Raw genomic sequence first — 22,701 nt, 5'->3', positions numbered from 1 at the left:
TGGTTTCAGGGCCTTAACATTCCTAGAAAATTAATTACCTTTATAAATCGATGCCGCTCTGGCCATTACAATCTCAAAAAATCACTATTTAAAATAAAAATTGTGAATAGCCCTAACTGTGAGTGCGGCTACATGGAAGGAGGACCTGAATCATGTCTTGTGGCAATGTCCTAGATTTGATGAACAGCGAGAACAACTTATTAAACTTCTTCGAGCACATGATAAAAAAATCACCTTCCCCCTCCATATAAATTCATTTATAGGTAAACCGAACGTCTTAATAATGTCATACATCCTGAAATTCATGCTAAGTTGTGATCTCAAAATTTAATTCAAATTGTTCTAATAACCACAGCAAGCTGTATGGCCAGTTAGGCTGGATGCTTTAATAAAAAAAAAACTGTTTTATTTGACTTTGGCCACTATTTTATAGCTACTAGGATTGTCAATACTGTGTGAACTGCGGTGGGAAAGTTGTTTTTTAGGATCCTTTTTCATCCGAGTAAACATACCTTCCCCCGCGGTACACAAACCATTATCTCACGCAGAACTTAAGGTCACAACACTTACAAAAATAAATGAGACTTGTCAGCCCACTGTTCGCCACTGAAAATGACTTCAAAAGACCACAAAAATTAGAATTACAAATCAAATTTACTTGCATTTAACAATTTTTAAATGACACACTCGGTTTGCCCAAATTACTTAAGGCTCGAAATTCACTGGGTTCGTACACACACGTGACGAAATTTAAAAGCAATTACAAACATCTTAAATTTAAAATTAAAAACCCTAATTTAGTGAAACCGCAACATTCAGATGCTATTTACGTTTTCTGTCCAGAAATTTTTCATAATCGTTAAAAATCCATCGCAATCGTTTGTTTCGAAAATTTTCCAAAATCGTTCGAAATCCTATATTTTCGCACTCTTGTCAAAACGTTCCTTCAAGTTGTTGGCCCCTCACAGATTACGTAAACTAAAAATGAACATGCTTTTGAATTTCACAAGATTTTCAAACATAGGTACCCTAAAGTACCCTTCGAAATATCACATAAATCAGGAATTTTCTTGAAATACCCTTGAAATTTTGTTTTTCTGAAAATTACGTAATATTTTTCCCAATATCTTGCTATATTAGCTACACCTGGGCAAAAAACAATGTTTTAACACCTTCATTTACATGTTGTGATGCCATTCACATTTTTTATAAATTGCTTAATAATTTTTTTGCGTATTCATGTAGCAAATTTTAAGTACTTTTCAGCACTCTAAATTTGAAGTAAAAATATGTTTGGATCTTTTAAAATAAATGAACGCTAGTGCATTCAAATTTTTCGAGTTTTAGGGGAATTTTCCGAGAGAAAAAATTACCCTTATGTGATGACTCCGTGATCCGTCTGTCTCGTATACCTCGAGAACGAAACGAGGCAGCGATATGAAACTTTCTATGAGCTCAATGATCAGTGCTATTGAATATGAACCGGATTAAAAGTCTGGTGCCAGAATACGAGCCGAGTGACCAAAAAATTCCCCTACTGAAAATCGTGTGCTATTCTTCGTATCCTGTTTGACCATATTTTCCTTATTTGTAGAGCTACAAGGATTTTTGGGAGGGAAAATTAATCAGTATAAAATTTCTGTATCACTTTGCCCTTTTAAGAGACTTTGTATCTTTTACGGTTATAAGATCCATATAGTCAAATTGAAAAACCCACCCTGTATAATAAAACGCTTCTCTGAGTGTGAGGTCAACGGAAAGTTTAAAAATTCAAGGAAATCAAAACAGCAGAATTCATCGAAAGTAACTGGAAATAAACTTAAAATTCAAATCATTAACAAAATTATCCAGGAAATTTAAGAATTATTCTTCTTCGAGGGTAGAACGCGGAAGAGAATTTAAATATTTATATTGAATAGTAAACCCGAGACCATTTTCCAGATTTCTTTGAGTTCGCATTTCCTAGCAATTTAACCAATGATTTCGTGTGATGATTAATAGAAAAGTGTACCTTCAGGTTTAGACAATGGAAAAAATTTAAAAATCTGTCACAGCCAAAAATTTACATGCATTCATGCTGGTTCCATTTGAAAAATTATTTCTCCCAGTATTCAGAGATTTATGTATAATAATAATAACATTCATGTACCTATAGAGGTTCTCATGCACTTTCATTTTGTTATTATATTTTCATCTTCTATTATACGTAAATAAATATTTGAGCACAATAACTTAATAAATTCTCATTTCATTTTCACGTCGTCACTTACGCATAGCTTTGCTTTTCATTGGATTTATTGCAAAGAAATGGATATTGAAAACTCCGTACTTCTCAAAGTGGTTGATTTGTGAAAGTTACACACGAAAATCAGTTAATTATCAAGTATAATTAATTTCCTCTCGGTGTTATCGTCTCTTTCCGTTTATAGGTGTATTTTTCCGGGCCATATCAAGGACCACGCGTGAGCGGTATGATAGGAAACGCCTTTCTATTCTTTTCGATTTTCACAAATTCACGTAACCGTGACTCATTTATGTTTGATCATTTCCAATTAGGGTTTGGTAGTATTTCTAAATTGAAATTTAAACGTTTTACTATAAATAGATTTGGGTGATGAAGACTTTCAATCGGATTTGATGTTCGTTTTTAGATGAGTTTCTTCACTTTTCTACGCCTTATTTCTCTAGTAGCTGACTATTAGGTTGTTCGTGTACTTATGAATTGGAAGGTGATATGGGATAGGTCGGTCATTTGTTTTCGCTCTAGGAGGTTGTATAGGTAGATGATATTTCATACTGCATGCATAGCCTCGACCAGTTTATTCCTTTTACATGAGCAAAAATAAATTGTGAGTGGTTTGCTACGTCTTAATAGATCATATTTCTTCATTGCACGCAATAACATAATGCCTTTTTGAATCCTGGAATCCAACGCCCAAGGGTTTATCTTTAAAGTTTAATGTCTTACATTTACGCTCCCCTGTATCATTTAAATTTCGAAATTTAAGGTCACTAACAGAATATTATGTTTCGAGCACTTAGTTCGTTTTGACTGACAACTTTGCCAAAAGTCCAGAGGTGGGCGTAAGTTGGATTGTACACGTTGCAACTTCTGGTATTGATCTTGGACTAATGCGTCCTGTTTTAATATAAACAAACGGATATGTCATGATATCAGGGAATTGTTTGGCACTGACGACTTTGGAAACCAACTTTTCGAAGGAAGCAACGGGAAATTGAGTTGAGGTACATTTAGTGGCGAACCTATGATTTAGGAACTTACTTGAAATATTTTTGATTCTCTCGTGAAGTTGACCAAAAACGGCAAGTGGTACATTGAATTCTGAAGAAGGTACATTCATTATTTTGAAATTTAATCCAAATATTTCGGGTGATCGCATGAAGTTGGCATTTGCATTTTGAAGAATTTTGAAGATGGTACATTAATGTATTATAGTTTTGGGGCGTCATTTTTCGAAACCGGATTTTGCGAAAATTGCCGTGGTACAATAGAAACTAGTTTTGGTACATTGAATTCAGAACCAGATTACCAGATTCCGAAGGTATTCTACCCTTCTTCAGACTCATGTGAATCTGGATCATAGGCGCAACTAGACTTCAACTTTGGGGGGGGGGGGGGCTACAGCCCGGGGTACATTATAAAGCCCATTCCAAAAAACCATCCAATTTTCCCATTCTACTAACTTGAAAATTTTCTGAATTCTGAGCATCACATTCATATTATTAATTAAGACATTACCACATGTAAATTTATCAAATTATTTTGTTATTATTATAACAAAAATACAAGAAGTACATTTGATTGATGTTACTACAGGCGTAAAGGTATTTTTATAGTTTTTTTTGTTGCAAATTTATTGTTCGGAATCGACGGAAACATCTTTTTCTATAATATATAAAAGGGAAATATTAGAGAAACGGTCTTAAGCCATTGTTGTTCTTAACCAGCTCATAATTTTTCGCATAGCCGAAAATGACCTTTCACAGGTTGCTGAAGAAACTGGCAACAATTTATATAAATTGAGATACGTTTCTCGGCATGAAATTGTCTTCAGATTTGAATAGACGAAAACAGTTGGTATCAATTTTCAGTTCTTAAGAGTAATGATCAATGAAATATTTGCGTTCATTATAGTACGAAAAATCCCAAAATTCTTTCCACTGCGAAAGCTGTTTATACGCAAAGACAATTACAAATATAGTTAAGTACCTAACATTTGACCCTCCTCTCGTTTTCTCTTGGAAAACGGCTCGCGAATCGCTATAGAAAAAATTTAGAAACGCAATTTATTTAACACGTGAACATGTGACAAGGTTGATTACTGCGGGTAAACGTAATTTATTAATTACCGGCTTTCATTTCATTTACATTTCAATATTTTCCATTTTTTGTAATCTTACAATCATCTAGCTATTCAAGACTGTACTTCATTCACTATTTAAATTCAATTGCACGCAGCTTATAAAGTGAAATCCGATGTGTTGCAATTTACTACATTTAATAGGTAATTCTACAATAATACGTATCGTTAACTTTTAATTGTTACTTGTTTTTTTAGAAACGTTTTCGGTTGAAACTTTTTTAGCAAATTACTCTATTAAATCGATCTTGGTGGGGCTTCATTTTTATGTAATGTTCGCTTTTCTGCTTTCTTTCGTAGTGTGGAACGCGAATGTAATTCTAATTGGTCGTTATAATTATATTTGCGTGTAAAAAGTGAAAGGTATGTTCCCAGGCAAAGAATTTATGGAGTACCTTGAATTGAAATATTTACATTTGTTATTTTTTTATTAACTTTTTATTAACTGCGGATGTAATACATTTCTAATTAGTGCGACAGGTTGCCCAAAATGGTCATTGTTCACCTTTACTGCAAGTTTTAAGAAATTGTATTCTTCAAACTCCCCCTTTTTTTTGAATCTGCATTTGTCATTAGTGTCATTTTAATCTATTTTTAAGTATGAATAGCTTTATGTGGCTTTGGGTAGGTAGCTACGCCCTCCAACTTTATATTCCTAGCAAATGCTTGAATTTTCCTCTAGTTTCCTATGTTTTTAATTAGTCATCTGTGGAATTCAACAAAGAACCTCACAAATTATGCAAAGCAACTTAGTTTTCTGTACTGAACCGCGAAATAATATCTCTATATTCTAATCTGGGTTTACAGTGTGCTAACTATCAACTATTTCACTTATGTAATTGTTTTAATTGTTCTAAATTGCTTATAATGCGAAACCCGTAATTAAGAGCACTTTGGCTATTAACCAAATGAAACTAGGTTTATTTAGCAAATAACGTCCTACTTATACCGTACCGTCTTTTTTCGGAAAGCATTCATAATTCAACTGCTATCGATCTAATGCTAATGCTCTAAGGGCCAATAGCTTATGCGTTTAATGTTTATTTAAACAAATTATTTTCGGATGCGATTTTTCGGAAAATATTTTGAGACCCGCGTTTGTTGTACATGTTTTAAATATAAAATGTTTGTTATGATCCAAATTTAGAAGCATCTGCTTGCTCATAAAGGAGCCATTGCGCTTGTGTCCTTTACTGTAAATTGTTTTAAATTGAATCGAGCTTTTAAATAAAGTGCGGACCGCGTTAGTTGGAGCATTTGGAAGCTGTTCAAGCAGAGGTATTGTTCATTTTTATGACTTTTTTGGTTTAAAGATCGACACATTTTTCTAGAAAAGTAATGTGAATACATTTTTACCTTTTTATTAGCTTCTTGCCTTGAACTTATCGAGATCATTGTTTCTTGGATTTGATTGGATATGTCAAAATTTAATCAAATGTCGACATTTTGTAGGTCATTTAAAGCAAATTTTTCTGTATCTGTATGCATGTATGCTTTCCGAGATAACTACTGGACGGATTTTGTTCAAATTTGCATACCGAAATCAAAAATAACGAGCCGGATTTTTTCTGTGTCGGCAGAACGGTTTCTTTTATTTTGCCTTTTGGCCAGCCCATTTTTTTTACTTTTCTTTGTGTCCCGGGTGAATGAATTGGGATTCATCTACGCTTCCGTCTATAGGAGGCGATATCGATGTACCAGATAGAAGTCTCTTTTTAGACCTTTGGTCTTTCTAGATTGGCTCAGGAGCTTGTTGTGGAGTCTTAAAATCCCCATACTTTTTTTCAGTAGAATCCAGATATGGAATAAAAAATATCGATTCTCCTTTGAAATTACAGGAATTAGGGGATCCAATTTTCGGGTCATTGGATAGAGAACAACAATATTACTATATTAGTAAAATCCCTGGGCTATTTGTTAAAAATTGTGAAGCTCCTGTATCGAACTTAAGCGTCGTGACGTCTTACAACTTTACTTTCAAATAGCAAACGCAAAATTATTCGAAAGACCTTATTTTTCTATGTACATTGGTCATTTTTTAAGATTCCGCTCTTTCTTCTCAAAACGTCGATACCTGACAAGCATTTTGAAGAAATATTCTTCTATAAAATTCATAGGTATATTGCATTTTGTCTTTGTTGTTACACGCTAGCGATTGTACTTCTATTATTTGTTAAAACTTCACTGTGCATCTTTTCCTGTTTCCACGTGTATCTCTCATTACTTTTCCGAAAGTTTCCCACTTTCCCTTCGTATGTTCCTTTAAAACAGCACTGTAGTCTTGCCACTTAGGGCATCTTTTTGACACTCTGGCGAGAGAGTTACGGTATGTTTCCCACTCACCTGTTCTTTTGGCCACCTCAAAAATCCTCCTAGTCTCCTCCCCCCAGGACACTATTTGTGAGGTTCGGCGGGCAACTGGTTTTATGGGCAGTCTGAGAATATTCTCCGAATTTTCAATCTCTACTCTACAGGATTTCTTACCTTTAATTTTATATAGATCTCAATCGGGTTTCTGTGTCTTAGGCCGCTGTTTCTGATTTAACGGTAAACAATGGAGAATAACTCATGAGATACTAGCGCAAATATAGGTAATAATTCGGACTGAAATTTCAACACTTGTAACGGCTGTACGAAAATTTTCTTTTTTTTTCAGCTTTTCAGACAGCATTCCGAACAAAATGTCGGAGATTAATGGAAGTGAAATAATAAAATAGTGATTGTCGACCATTTTGCAAAACAGTAAAAGCTTTCGGACGTTGTAAAAATAATTTAAATAAATAATCCCTTAGTAGAAGATCAGCAGTTTACCCCACACAAAAATACCCTTTTAACGCTTCACCAAAAAACTGCGCTATTGTGCGACCGTTTTGTCCGTCCCGATGGTTGGCACAGAAATTTTTTTTTGTAGATTACTTGTTGGGAAAGTTCAAAAAACGGTCCCTATCATCCAGTAAATTTGACACCTGTTCATTTTTACAACTTGACTTTGTAGACCCCGAGTAGGTTTTAACATCGCAGTGAATGCATTTTAATTATACATAAAATCCGATAAAATCGAAGTGAAATAATTGACCTGTATATGTTTCGGTCGTTACTATGAGCCATTAAATGCATTTTCTTGTATGTGAATTGGCAGGAAACTTTATTAACAGCAACAAATATACCTAGTGGGAGCGGCTCGTGATAAATATTGGTATTATGCGGCATTTCGTATTAAAATTGTGCCACTTAGAACACATGTTCCCTAGACCTATTGGAGTGGCTTGAGTCGCAGAGCCGGAAGTTCCACCCCTTAGGATTGAAAATAGCGCCAATTTTTGAAATTTCAGGAAATATATGTTTTTAGAGCGATTTTTACGTTTGGGGTTACTTTTACGAGGTTTTCGACGGTGAATATGACAAAAATAATATCCAAAGCTAATTTCTGTGTGGGAAGCATGTTTCATTTATCATAGGCCAATTGTATGATATCTTTAACGTCCGACAAGATTCAAAGGTTTTGACCGATTTTCTTAGTTGAGGTGGCGTTTCTGAGATTTTTTGGGTGAAGATTACGAAAAAAGACCCATTAAAGGCCTTTTTTATGAATTTTTATGTATTTTGAATAAACAGATCGAGGTTAACTAAGTGCAAAACTGAAACTTATTCATTGAATCCTGTTCTGAACTAAAAATTGTTGATTATTGTAAAAAAGTCATCAGTCATCAAAGGGAAATGCCTCATCATCGCTCAGATCTCCTGTTGCAGTCGAGCTATAAAAAATATTTAGTTAAAATCATTAAAAATAAAACGCTGACAGTCATGTTTACGAGTATAATAAGCATGTACATATACTCGGCTGCGATTTTCGCAGTGTTCTTGGCAGTTAGAACTCTGTAGGGTGGAGGGAAGGCTGTTTCGTAAGCATGAGCACCTCATGGTCTCACAAGTTGACTTGCAGCCTTTCCTACGATTGAGAACGCTTTCTCTTTTGATGGGATACAAGTTACGCAAAAAGAGGCGGACGGGCGAATCATCCTCCATGCGAAAGATATGGTGGAACATGGAGCCCAGAACATCCTCGTCCAGTCTTGAGATACTGACATTCTGATGGTCATATATATTTTGTTTTTTTTTCTGAATGAACTCGGACTGAAAGAAGGATATCTGTCAGGTTGGTTGGGGCCAAGCGTCGATATATAGCGAATTAGCGACCGATTTGATTGTATTGGCACTTGGAGAAGAAAATTCACAAGCCCTACGGGGCTTTCATTGTTACACAGGTTGTGCCACAACGCCCTGCTTCAATTCTATTGGAAACAAGAAGGCGTTTATGACTTGTATGAAACGCCCGGACGTGACACCAGCTTTACTTGAATTCTCCAATTCACAAAGAGGAAGAACAGAAAAAAACAATTAAAACTTTGGAAGAATTTACTACCGTTCTCTATGACCCCGAAGCACAGAAGAAATCCACTACTAATGTTGGAAAATATTTATTTTGTACCAAAAATAAATTACTGCAGTTCCTGTCCCCAATCAAGCAGATCATGTGTTGTGGGGGCACTGCTTCTATCCTACTGAATGCCCTCCACATCCGTCAACTTGGGGATGGACACGAGGCAAAGTGGGCTGGGAACAAAACTGGACCAAATAGGAGTAAATATGAAAGGAGCTCACAATCCTAGGGAAATGCGGCTGCAAAGTGAACTTGTGAGACCATAAGGTGTTCATGCTTGCGAAACAGCCTTCCCTGCACCCTATAGTGTTCTAACTGTCAAGAACACTGCAAAAATCGGAGCCGAGTATCTATGTACATGCTTATTTTATAAACATGACTGTCAGAGTTTTATTTTTAATGATCTTAATATTTTTTTATATCTCGACTGCAACAGGAGATCTGAGCGATGATGACAATTTTTAGTTAAAAACCGAATTCAATGAACAAGTTTCACCCTTCCACTTAGTTTACCTCGATCTGTTTATTCAATGTACTTAAAAATTCATAAAAAATAGCTATTTGTGTATTAAGAGCGCCAAATGATATATTGTCGACTGAAAGAGACATTTGCCGCGCTAATCTCTTGAAATCAACAAACAATTTGCGCTCGAATTACATACAAGATTTTTTTCTACAATCGAGCAGTTCACATATTTCCAAAAATTTAAATTTTTCACTCAAATATAGATTATTATTTTAATCTTATGCCCAAATGAAAGATGTCATTTACTCGTTGCCATTGGTTACTCTGAGCAATGCATATTTGATTAATAGTTTATAATTTGGAGAGCGAGCGTTTTTTTTATTTGGTCGCTTTATAAGCGACAAATGGACATTCCTCGAGAAATATGACGTTTGTTTAATGGGTCTTTTTTGGTCATCTTCACTCAAAAGAATCTCAAAAACGCCACCTCAACCACGAAAATCGGTTAAACTTTCCAAGAAACTTTCGAATCCTGTCGGACGTTAAAGATATACAATCAGACTTCCCACAGAAATTAGCTTCGGATATTATTTTTGTCATATTCACTGTCGGAAACCTCGCAAACGTCACCCTAAACGCAAAAATCGCTCTAAAAACAGATATTTCCTGAAATTCGCCTCAATTTTGAAAATTGGCGCCATTTTGAATCCTAAGGGACGGAACTTCCGGCTCTGCGACTCAAATTACTCCAATAGGTCTAGGGAACATGTGTTCCAAGTGGCACAATTTTAATACGAAATGCCGTTTGTTCTCACGGGCCGCTCCCACTAATAGAAGTCGACCGATTGTTGTTGGTGGGATCAAAACTCAAAATACGATAGCATTCGCTGCCCATCAACTTTCCAATTTTGTTAGAGAGACTCATTTAACAGAGTCAAATATCATGGAGCATTATGATCTTGAGCCATTTTGAACTATCGACGTAATAGTCATTTTACTATATAAAATTTGTGGTGAAAGGTAATTTTCTTTTCGAAAAGGACTAGTCAATATAAAAATGCGCCTTTAGTAACTCGTTTGTAAACGATCACTTTTTTATCAGGTATTAGCTCATGCATATTTTCCCTCAAGTGCTTATCCGACTGTCGGTCTAATTACCTTTAAATCAGTACGGAGTACTCAATCAAATTAACGACTATTAATCTCGAAAAATAAATAAACCCTGTCGTTGGTATAGTGATTCATATAGTATGCAATGGCCCCGTGCATTCGTATGGGGGATGTCCGGTTCCTGTGCGAAAAGTTGATGCTTCGTTTTAACCTCGTTAACTCCCCATGTAGTGAAGTCTTTTCGTAACCAAAAATCTTTCCCATATTCATTTACGCGAGCATTTACGACGAAGAGATAGAACCTGCATTGGTACTCCACATAGGCCAAAGAAGTAGTAAGTACAACCTTAATTTCTTTATTGGATTTCCCTGGTAATTTGAGAACTATACATTTTTTGGGCTAAACAAAAATTATGGTGGCAAACCATTCTGATGGAAAGCACATACTTGAGAATCAGGGGTATGTCGTAGGAATGGTTGCCTTTTTAATACATATTTTGGAAATGCGAAACGGCCGTATACTCACGCACTTATTTACGTTTCATTCTAATCTACAGTGACTTTTATTACAAAATCAAAGTTTCGGTTAGGTAAATAGCTTTTGTATCGTTATATTATTGAAGTTTTATAATGTTAATTGAGATGTCCCACTTTTAGGTGTCGGTTGATTGAAAAGGCTCACTTATTTCTGGTTTCGTAACTGCGAATTTCTTCCCTCAAAGTTCTCATAGACACCGTTAAGTGTTATGTGTCCACATTAGGTATCGTACATAAAACATCTCTTCACAATACCAGTTTGTATATCACTCAGAGATCCGACTTTTTAAATTGTGCAACTATGCCCTTGTTCTTCCTTACAAATCAAGTTGTTTCGGTCTTGTTCACGCAAATGGTCGAAAAGGGATCAATTTAATCTTAAAATATTTCGTTACCCTCAACTAATCCGTTTGCACGAATAAGCTCTTATGTGAAAGTTTCGCACGTCCGACTATAATTAAGGAAATCGCTGTTACGAAATTTCCGCACATTCGGCCGCATCTCTCAAAAATGATCACATTTAATGAGGACGTGTATCTAAAACACCGAATTTAAAGTTTGATCTTTGTCCAGTTTTCAAAAAATTTCCGTTTGAAGATTTTGAAATGAGTGTAGTGAGCGCGAGATTAATAATTGTAAACGTTGCGTGACCAGTGAATTTTTCCTACTCTTATTTCATACCCATTTCCACATTTCCTGCGATTAACTTTTTTCTGCACGTACGTAGTTGTTATGCTACTGATTTGCAGTTGTTGAATGTAAATCCATCAAGCGAATTGCTGCGTGTAAATTAGGTGAGGTGTTGCAATAAGAATTTGAGGAAGAACGTGTGAATTCTGAACAATACCTACCTACATGAAATTATGTCGACATTAAGGTTTTCTTTTAAGAGCTGCATATTTCTATCCATCGTACCGTTATCATTACGCAAACAATGTGGGACAATAATTATATAAGATAGCTGTGCCATTTTTTTAAAGGTTGCAATCTTATCTTGTCTAGAAGTAGGTATCTATGAACTTGAAAGCATTTTTACCACTATCTTAGATAATGATGGCAAACAGCAAGTAGGTATTTTCCTCGATCATAGGAATTAGTAGATTTAGTACTGTCCTGGATGAGATAAGCAATTCAAATTTGCATGCACTGAGACGACTTTCCTATTGCAGACCTTTCTCAATAATGGCACACTGGTGACATCATGGAAAATATCCAAGACCTGACTGATAAGGAGGCTTCTGAACGGAGAGTAAGTAATGGCTTACCAAGTTCTTCTTCCACTAACGCATTCGTTTAGAACTCAAACACAGAATGGCTACTAACGAAGTGTCGAATAACAAAACCGCCTCCACCAAAACCTGCCACGAATCCCCTGCAGTTTATCAAAGTCGCACCTTGTCCGCTATTTCAAAAAGCTCACGAACAAATCAAGAAAGTCGAAGAGATCAAAATCATGCGCCAAGATATGAACGATGATGCGGAGGAATGGCAACAGGTAGGTACCTACCCAAATCGAAGACTACAGATCTGTTTATTTTCGTGGTTTTAGAACCTCGATAATTGGAAAAGTAGCAGAAGAAAACGACAGGAGCACATCATCGAACGAGTGGTCGAAGTAAAAAAAATTGAGCAAGAAGGGCACGATCGATCTAGAAGAAAGAGCAAAACCTTCAGCGAGATGTTGGAAGAGCGGTAAGAATCGCTCCATCAAAGTGAGTCTTGCCTAACAGTTTTTTTATATTTTAGTAATAAAAGGGGGCAAAAATTAAATATTCTCGTCTACAATGACGATGAGAATGACCTTAGCGATTATGGTATAGGTAATACACATTCAAAGAGTAATGGTAGCAAGGATGCAGATACGGATGATAGTTGCAGTCTATTAGTGAGTATACTTTTTGTGTGGTAGTAACAATAAAATTCCATCAATGATCAATCACTGCAACCTAAATTCAAATTTGTATTTTATTTAGGCATAAAGTGACGAGGGATGTTTTAAATTGTTAAGAATGAAGCGATACAGAAAAATTGTGCCTTTTTATCTCTAATATCTAGGACAAATTACACCTTGTGCTAGTTTTACGTCTTGCGGATCACTGGATTCGTATCTTTACGTTCTGGTTACTGAATTACGTGTAAGCTCCCGAGTAAGTCGTGCATTTAATATTTTAAAAAATTCTGCTTATTTAATGTGAATTTTTGACCTTTTACTCCGGCCGTACTTTTTAAGGTGGCGTTTACAAAAAATTCAAAAGTGCGATTTCGTAAATAACTTTGTTTCAAAGTAAAAAATGAACTTCTGTTAACGAGCGATTGTTGCTAAAGGTTTAAGCTTGAGAATGAAGTTAAATTTTATAACAAATTATTATCATTGTGCGATAAAAATGAAGGATATCTATTTCATATGGCAGTTTTTGATCTTATTTCTTAAATAACGGCGAAAGTGCAGGAATTAGCTGAATAATTTTTGTTTTATGCAAATGTCGTAGCATTATCTATTTGGATGAATGTTATTTATTACAACCAACAATTTTGAACCAAAAGGCAGTTATTGTGGAAACAAATTTCCAATTTTGCAATGTAAAATCATCAAACGTCGCACACATGTCTATAGATCAGTTTCCGTTGCTTTTTGATTTGTAAATCGCATCGCAAAACTTTACCACTGCAGACAATCAACTGTCAATGTCGATCGTTTTCCCAAATTTCAATACGATTCAGGTTGGTTAACAGGGTACAAAAATTTGTAAATCCAAATCCTTTTTCAGTCGTTGTAGATATAGTGGATTAAATATACCTATAACGGAAATAACACTTTCTAACGAACTTTCTTTTTCTGTCATCCCTAATATTGGATTGTTTTTTTTATTGAATTAGCCTTTTAGTCGACTTATTTCTTTTATTTTCTATTTAACTTACTGCAGCAGTAAATTTAACGACTATACTTCACTGGATTAAGCTGTGCGCCGGAAGTCCTAACGGCTTTAATTTGACCTACTTTTCACAAGTTCTTCTATTTCTCGAACTAAAAAAAATTGGTGACATGATGTGACAGGATCTATTGTGGTTGGAAGACACTTTGCTGTTGTAGTTTTTACTACCTGCTTAGCTGCCGCAATTTAAAAAAAAAGTGTAATGACAATTTTTACATAGTGCTAGTGTTGTGCTAAACTTTGTTGATCTGGAAAATCAGTTTTCCTTGAATTGAAACGCATCCCCGGTTTTTTAATGTACCAATTCGCATTACTACTGAAACGAGTTGTGCTTAAGGGCAGGGAATTTCCGTCTTACGCACACATTACATTTTTATTCTCATAAGCAATGATAGGGTAAACTAGTGTCAACAACAGCTCTCTTATTTGAAGCTCACTATGCCTATATGTTGGCAAATCATTAATATCAACCCTTATGTACGGTATGACGGTAATTTGAAGTTGATACAAGCAATATATCACCTGACAAAAAAGCATTTCTTTCTCTGAAAAATTGCAGTATTTTGGCAATTTATTACGTACTTATTACGCATCAAAGTCATATTGCTATTATATCACGCTATACATCAGTTCATCATCTACACGTGGTATCAATTTCGTGGCATAATATTAAGCACTTTGGCAGTTGTTCTTGACACTAGCTATGGCTGTAATTTGTATCAAATTCCCCAGCCTTAATGCATATTGGTTTGTGCCGTTCAATATTTCAAAAATAGTCTTATGGTACCTGTACCTGGTAGCTTCTGCACTCACATTTCGGGATCCACTGTAACTCGCAGCCCCCCCATTTTTGTACCATGTAGAATCAGCAACGATGGCAATAGCGTTTGACTTGTAGAAAGATCTGACGTGGGGGTATAATATACTCAACAAATTATGGTTCAGGAGAAACTTACCTGGTTTTATTAAACATTTTCTCTACAACCGTACTTTCAGAACTAAAAACGTATCTCTGAAATATACTCTTTAGAAAATGGAATTTCCCTCGGAATTTCCCAAGGATCGGTATTAATCTACACTCTGTCTTTGATTGCTGTCGATGAATTAATTAGAACATTCCAAGGACCCATATTCGAGGGTCGATCTAATTATGTTCCATAGTGGTAAGGACATTCAAAAAATTCAGGAAACACAGCAAAATGCAATAAATCGCTGAAAATATTGCCTTTAGACTTTGATATACAAAAACCGCTCGTCAACATGGGATCATGGGGAGCTAGCAGGGAAGCACTGCTTCTTTTTTACAAATCCTATGTTGATTGATTAGCATAAATTATTCGAGAGCCTATAGGGATTGAATAGAGGCCAGTCCTCTAGAAGCCATACATATTGATTGTGGAATACCAACGTTAATTTTCCTTAGAATGCAATTACAAAAATTTCTGTTTTACCAAACCATATACTGATTGACATAGAGGTTCAGAATAGTTGTAGGGAAAAACCATTCGTAATGAAGCCCGAAATTATAAGATCTATAACCAGGGGCGGACTGGGTAACTGCGGGCCAGGTGGAATTGCATAGGTTACGGGCCATTAAAGTATGAGTGTAGTAATGAAGGTGGCGGGGGGGGGTTAGCTCTGAGGTGCACCACAAATACATTTTAAAGTACCCATACAGTTTTTTTTAAATTGCAGCTGATAATTAAAAGTAACAAAATATACAATCCACACGAGGTGCGTCGCCTATCATTGTATTTCAGCACTTTCATGCTACGAGAAAAAATGATAAATTCATTGTAAAACACTTCAATTAAAACAGAATTTTTTAACAACCTAACATTAACCCCAATTAGAGAAACGTGTTAATAATTTATTAATAGTGCAAGAAACTAAATACAGCACATACTTATAAATTTCCAACGGGCCATTATAATCTACAGGCCAGGTGGCAATCACCATCCGCCCCCCCGGGCCAGTGCGCCCCTGGTTATAGCCCCGAAAAAAAAAATTGTCTCTATCGACCCGGAAAAAAAATTTTCTTATAGAATGTGGCCTGTAGAATCCATAATTTCAAACAGTTCTAAGATTGGGCTACTAGTTCAAAAGTTACAGCCCTTTGAATTTTTTTTCGAAATTGGTTTCTAGTCTATAACTTTTGATTGAGAAGTCTGATCGAAAAAGTACGAACTGATTTGGATTCTACGCACCCAAATTAATAAGAAAAAGTGTTTTCCCGAGAAATTTTGGTGTAGTCGATTTTTGGTAAAAAAGGAAGGTTATACACTGCCTTTTTTTGAGCCCCGAAAAATAAATTGTCTCAGATCGACCCGGAAAAAAAATTTTCTTATAGAATGTGGCCTGTAGAATCCATAATTTCAAACAGTTCCAAGATTGCGCTACTAGTTCAAAAGTTACAGCCCTTTGAATTTTTTTTCGAAATTGGTTTCTAGTCTATAACTTTTGATTGAGAAGTCTGATCGAAAAAGTACGAATTGATTTGGATTCTACGCGCCTAAATTAATAAGAAAAAGTGTTTTCCCGAGAAATTTTGGTGCAGTCGATTTTTGGTAAAAAAGGAAGGTAATAACTGCCTTTTTTTGAGCCCCGAAAAAAAAATTGTCTCAGATCGATCCGGAAAAAAATTTCCTTATAGAATGTGGCCTGTAGAATCCATAATTTCAAACAGTTCCAAGATTGGGCTACTAGTTCAAAAGTTACGGCCCTTTGAATTTTTTTTCGAAATTGGTTTCTAGTCTATAACTTTTGATTGAGAAGTCTGATCGAAAAAGTACGAATTGTTTTGGATTCTACACACCAAAATTAATAAGAAAAAGTGTTTTCCCGAGAAATTTTGGTGAAGTCAATTTTTGGTAAAAAGGAAGGTTATACACTGCCTTTTTTTGAGGCCCGCAAAAAAAATTCTCAGATCGACCCGGAAAAAAAATTTTCTTATAGAATGTGGCCTGTAGAATCCATAATTTCAAACAGTTCCAAGATTGGGCTACTAGTTCAAAAGCTACAGCCCTTTGAATTTTTTTTCGAAATTGGTTTCTAGTCTATAACTTTTGATTGAGAAGTCTGATCGAAAAAGTACGAATTGATTTGGATTCTACGCACCCAACCCAAATTAATAAGAAAAAGTGTTTTCCCGAGAAATTTTGGTGTAGTCGAATTTTGGTAAAAAAGGAAGGTTATACACGGGGCGGACTGGGTACTTACGGGCCATTAAAGTATGAGTGTAGCAATGAAGGTGGCGGGTGGAGGGGGGGGGGTTAGCTCTGAGGTGCACCACAAAAACATTTTAAGGTACTCCTTTTTCGAAATTCAATTACCATACAGTTTTTTTTAATTGCAGCTGATAATTAAAAGTAACAAAATATACAATCCACACGAGGTGCGTCGCCTATCATTGTATTTCAGCTACGACAAAAAATGATAAATTCATTGTAAAACACTTCAATTAAAACAGAATTTTTAACAACCTAACATCAACCCCAATTAGAGAACCGTGTTAATAATTTATTAATAGTGCAAGAAACTAAATACAGCACATACTTATAAATTTCCAACGGGCCATTATGATCTACAGGCTAGGTGGCAATCGCCACCCGCCCCCCGTGCCAGTCCGCCCCTGTCTATAACAATAAATGGGAGGTTAGTATTACATTGTTTATGTGTCAATTCTATAGTATCTGTCGTAAATAAGACTGGATATGGTCTACCGATTGGACTCTCTTGGCCATTTTTGACGAAAGGAAAGATCATTCCAAGAACATAGTGGCGGGGGGTCTGGGGACATGGAATACTTCCCAGTGTACGAAGGTCTCATGTTAGTTGTTGGGAATGAATACCTTCCATATCCCTCGGTGCTATGTTTCCTCCAAAAACAAAACCTTCCGCGCTCTCGTGGCCATTTTCACGAAAAGAAAGGACATCGATCTTTTCTTCCCTAAAAAATAATCAGAGCACCGAGGGCTATAAGTTTCGGAGGAGAACATAGCACCAGGGGGGTCTGGGGAAATACCCCCCAGTAGTGTACGAAGGAATCTTTCTTTGGACTACTCTTGTGCTAGTTGTAGGGAAATTAACGTTCAATCTTTCTTTCCTGGGGGGTATTCCATGACCCCTGGTGCTATGTTCTCTCCAAAAACAAAACTTTCCGCACTCTAGGGAATCATCAGGAAAAAAAGATCATCGATCTCTTCTTCCTTCTAAAATAATCAAGTTTTGGAGGAGCACACAGCACCGAGCGGTATTGGTCAGTGTATGAAGAGGTCTTATGTTGGTTGTAGGGAAATGAACGTTGAACCTGTTTTGCTGGGGTGTTCTGGGGAGGTCTTCAGTTTTGAAATGCCTGTATCAGGTAAAGATTGCAAGATTCCCAGTCACTTTCATTGATAAAGGCTTTCAAACAAAAATTTCGGTTGTAGACTGATCAAAAATTTAGTATATCATGATTTTGAGCTTTCATACTGACAAGGATATCGATTTGTGTATTTGAAAACCGGAAGATTGTCTTTACGGATGGAAGGTAGAGTTGGATGCGCTGTATATTCTGAGTGAAGAAGCTACTCTTGGTCCTTAAAACCAAATATCAAGCATTTACACTGCAGAACTCTACAACGGTATTTCGCTATACAAAAACATCCATTGTATCCTCTCATTCCCTTAGCACAATTAATGCTCTCTGATAGAGTGAAGGTAAAAGCCCTCTCCTCAACACGATCAAATCATTACTTTATAATGTCACTCAATACCAAAATATCATCAATATCTACAAATACACTCCACAAATAATACTTAAAACAACACACAAATTGTATTGGGACAGGACTACTCATAGACAGACAAAACTATTCACAATAATAGACCAGACATTACACTACAAAAGAGTCTAAAATCGAATAATGAAATAACGTGGGGGCCAAGAGTCACAGTTTGAGAATTAATCATACTAAGGACTCAAGTCAATTAGATAGTAAAGAACTCTAAGCCTTCCCCATGAATAATTATTGATGGGGAAGGTTTGAAGTTGTTTACTATCCAATTGGTTAACTCACCCCATTTTGAGAAATGTATCACCAACGTCCAATAGATGCTTCTGAAGACTCAGGTCGTTAAACAAATCTTACTAATTGATAACAACAAACATTTGGACGCTGCCTTATCGTTTAAAATAAAGAAAGTTTTATTGTTACTATTAAAACCGTTATATTAATAAATATGGTGACCAGAAGCGGTCTTTTTAACATTCTCATAGTTATACTTTTTCTAAACATTGAGGATAGCGACGTATACTTTTAAAGAGGCAAACTTCTGGTCACCCTAAATAAAGCTCCACAAAGTAAATACTATGCAATCAAAAAGAGTTGCTGTCGAGTCACCTTTGGAATTTTTGTTTGCATGGGAAGTTATATTTAACTCGAACTTCTAAAGGTGACTCGACGTCAATCTTTTTTTAATCGCCTGTTACTAGGTTCTTATTTAATGATGAACTTTTTCAGGATGATAAGGATCACATGTCAGATACTCAAAGTCAAGACACATCAAATATTTCCAACCAAAGTCAAAGTGAAGACGAAAGTCTGAATCTGCCTAGTATTGATAAGGAAAATAATTTTATTGATACAAAATTGTTACTAAATAAGGATAGCTCGAAAGCGGCGGATATTTCGAGAAAAAGCGATACCGTGTGTAATTACGATCTCAACAGATCAAGCGTTAGTCAGGAGCCACCAAGATACACTTACGAAGGCGCAATTCAGGATTACCGTTCTAGAATTAAATTAAAGACGAACATAGACGACAAATTTCTGCAAAAGCCGGATTACAAAAAGCAGGCAGAATCTCAGAATATTCCCAAAGTCGATATTTACAAGCGTAAAGAGATGTTTGAAGTTGAAAAACCTCTGGAAATTCATCACCTGGAATCGAGTACTTCCAGAAGATTATCGGAAGATTTTGTAAATACGCAAAGTATTAAGGATCGTTTAAAGAGTTTGGAGAAGTGTACGGAGCAACCATTAAAAAGTGTAGATAAGTGCGCTTCGCAAGTAAATTCCGTCAAGTCTAGAGTTGTAAGTTTAAATAAGCAAACCGAAGAGGATTCGGAAAATAATAACTCTCTCAGTAATTCAAAATCGAGTAAGATGCAGTCGCCTCCTAAATCGATCAGTTCGTACTTAAACGATAATGTAAATGTGAAGTACAAAAATCACGATTGGCATGTTAAGGATGAGGTTAGTGAGCGTTGTTCTAGTCCTGAAGCAGAAATGTATATGAATCAGCTAAATATGTTTAATAGAGATTTAGACGCATTTTTGCAAAAGTCGCATTCATCTCATAATGATCTTGAAGACGATTGCGAAAGCTGCAATTATCCCAGCTCAAATTTATCTGCGGATATTATTGGATTATCTTCTGACCGAGAAGACAGCGGGATTCATACTGCAGATGTGTCCTGTTCTGTCAGTCAAGCAGATGAACCTGTCGATGATTCCGATTTATCATCTACTACCATACCACATTGCATCGAAAAGTTAAATAAAGAGAAAGAACTTCAGCAAGTATCTGGTGATGACCTGTTACTCAAGCCTGATTACTCGACCACGAACAGTAAAGCTTTGATTAACAAAACTAGAGAATTCTTGAGCTCAGTGCGGCATCAGAGTGATGTAGACCTTGCCACGGAAAAAGAACACGTTGCATCTAAACCTCTTCCAGCGGCTTCAACCAAAAACACACCATTTATGGATAGAGAAACATTGATATTTCCAATACAAGAAAATGTGGACGTAAAGAGGAACGTATTTTGCGACTCCACTTTTCCGCTGGCTCCGCCTAAAACCACAGAACCTCCAAAGGAAAAACCTCCACCGCCCCCACCAGTTCTAGAAGACAACTTGGAACACGCACCGGAAGATAATTTAGCGCTATTGAATTCCACGAAGCGTTTAAAGAAAGAAATACATATTAAAAGATCGAGCTTTTTGGGCCTCGACGAACCAACCCACGAACAGTTGGACCCGGAAATCATGTTGGATAAACCGCCCGATATAAATTCATTTTTGCAGAAAGAGTCGCAGCTCGAAAAGTCTTTTTATAAAAAATTGCAGGGCAGTCGAGATAATTGCCTCAGCGAGGTGGAGAGTCAAGATTCCGGTCTTGAAAGCGAACGTGGAAGACTGTCGAGCGACACATGGTGTAGCAGTGTTTGTGATTTGAGCACGCCTACGCATGGACGACAGGACAGTGAGGTAGGTGACTCTGCTTATATTTATTTAAAAAAATTTTCCTCGTTCCTTCTGCAAGCGTTATCAATTTATTCTCTCTTACATATCAGGTTGCTAGTAAGTAAAATGTTTTTAGCTGATGAGAGTCTAAGGTGTTGTATCATGCTCTTTTTTAAAGTTATTATACATCAGTGTCCAATCCTCAATATCACTTAGACTGAGATTAACCTAGGTACTTATTAAAGACATTTATTATTATTATTATACACTCATATGTAGTATTGTTGCGCACTATGTTTAAAGAATAAGATTTTAATTTCGTGCTCCCCTCGTCTATCTTACTCGTTCATTGCCCCTCGTGCCCCCTCGTCTATCGCCTCGCTTCATTTGTTTTTTTCTGCAACTGTAAGATTTAACTTTCAATTCTTTTTGCATCCTTTAGGTTTTTAGTCCATTAGAGGATATTGCCAATTTCAGAGTCACTGGGAGACTGGGAAGTTTACCATAAACAACCACTAAGTTTGGCCAGAGGTGTCCTAGTACGGCGACTGGGGCCCCCAAAAATTTTACACTGGAGTGGAGCTCCCAGTATGACACACCGTTACGGTGCTCAGTGCCGCCTAGTGGCAGTTATTTAAAATATGCTCTGCCTCCCCGGATCCAGATAGCTGTCTCCAAGGAGTTTATATCTGTCCCTGATCAATGCGTCACAGTGACAGACCACGGTAGTTTCATCTGCCTCGCCACAGAACCAGCACGTGGGCTCTTCCACAAGCCCAATGTTATGCAGGTGATAGTTGACCATTCAGAGACCCGTAAGGACACAGGTGATCTTCCTAATTTGGTTTCTATCCAGTTTTAGAAGCTCAGAAGACCCAAATTTGCCTAGGGCCCTGTTAAAAAGGCCCTGGACTGTCTGGTTACTTGTTGCCTGGAATTGACTGGTCATCCAATATTTAATCCTGGCCCTGACAATGGAGGGAGCAATTCCTAGGGTAGGCTCAGGCCCAACGGGGACCCCACTACTGTCTACACGAGCCAGCTCGTTCACTCTTTTGTTGCCCCCTATTCCGCAGTGTGCTGGCATCCAGATCAAGCTTACCCTATTAGACTCACCTGAAGCCAGCTCTCGATCTATCACCATATATACCCATGCCCGTTTCGCTTTCGGTTAGGGACCCGTCTATCTCTAAACACTTTGGTCTTAGTAGGACAGCCTGGATCACATCCCTTCTTGCGAGGAGGGAATCGGATCTGAGGGTTTCCTCCCAGATCCGCCCGTGCCCAAGGCTGCCTCGATCCTTCCACTTGTCCCAATCGTTTAGCTGTATTGTATGGAAGCCTTCTTTGCCTCTGCCTCCACAACTAAGTGTAAAGTCCGAAAAGTGCCGCCATGGCCAAAGTTGGCGTGGTTTTCATGGTACCAGTGACCTCCAGATAGGCGAGTCTCTGGTCTTTTCCTAGCTGCTTCCTGTAGGTTGCCCTTCGCATGGCAGTCCTCCATACAAGTGCACCATACAGTATTATTGGCCTTATCATTACAAAATGTAAAGCCAATATCCCAGTCGAGGATTCAAGCCACATGTATACAACCAAAAGC

The 22,701-nt window shown here is 36.8% G+C and overlaps 1 protein-coding gene across 6 annotated transcripts in view; it reads left to right on the top strand.

Annotated features, from left to right (window-relative positions):
• LOC116173179 overlaps positions 1-22,701 on the top strand; it is a 41,678-nt gene that overhangs the window by 15,840 nt on the left and 3,137 nt on the right. For all 6 annotated transcript variants that reach the window (XM_031490499.1, XM_031490496.1, XM_031490498.1 and 3 more), the window contains 5 exons: positions 12,106-12,185; positions 12,234-12,431; positions 12,486-12,628; positions 12,683-12,821; positions 19,374-21,125. In XM_031490499.1, coding sequence (XP_031346359.1) covers positions 12,138-12,185; positions 12,234-12,431; positions 12,486-12,628; positions 12,683-12,821; positions 19,374-21,125 — 2,280 coding nt within the window. In that variant the 5' untranslated portion in view covers positions 12,106-12,137. The remainder of the gene's footprint in view (positions 1-12,105; positions 12,186-12,233; positions 12,432-12,485; positions 12,629-12,682; positions 12,822-19,373; positions 21,126-22,701) is intronic.

This window comes from Photinus pyralis, unplaced genomic scaffold, assembly GCF_008802855.1.
Source record: "Photinus pyralis isolate 1611_PpyrPB1 unplaced genomic scaffold, Ppyr1.3 Ppyr1.4_LG6, whole genome shotgun sequence".
In the NCBI taxonomy this organism is placed as follows: domain Eukaryota; kingdom Metazoa; phylum Arthropoda; class Insecta; order Coleoptera; family Lampyridae; genus Photinus; species Photinus pyralis.
The sequence above is the reverse complement of the archived record's forward strand: the minus strand, read 5'-3'. Positions and strand labels throughout refer to the sequence as shown.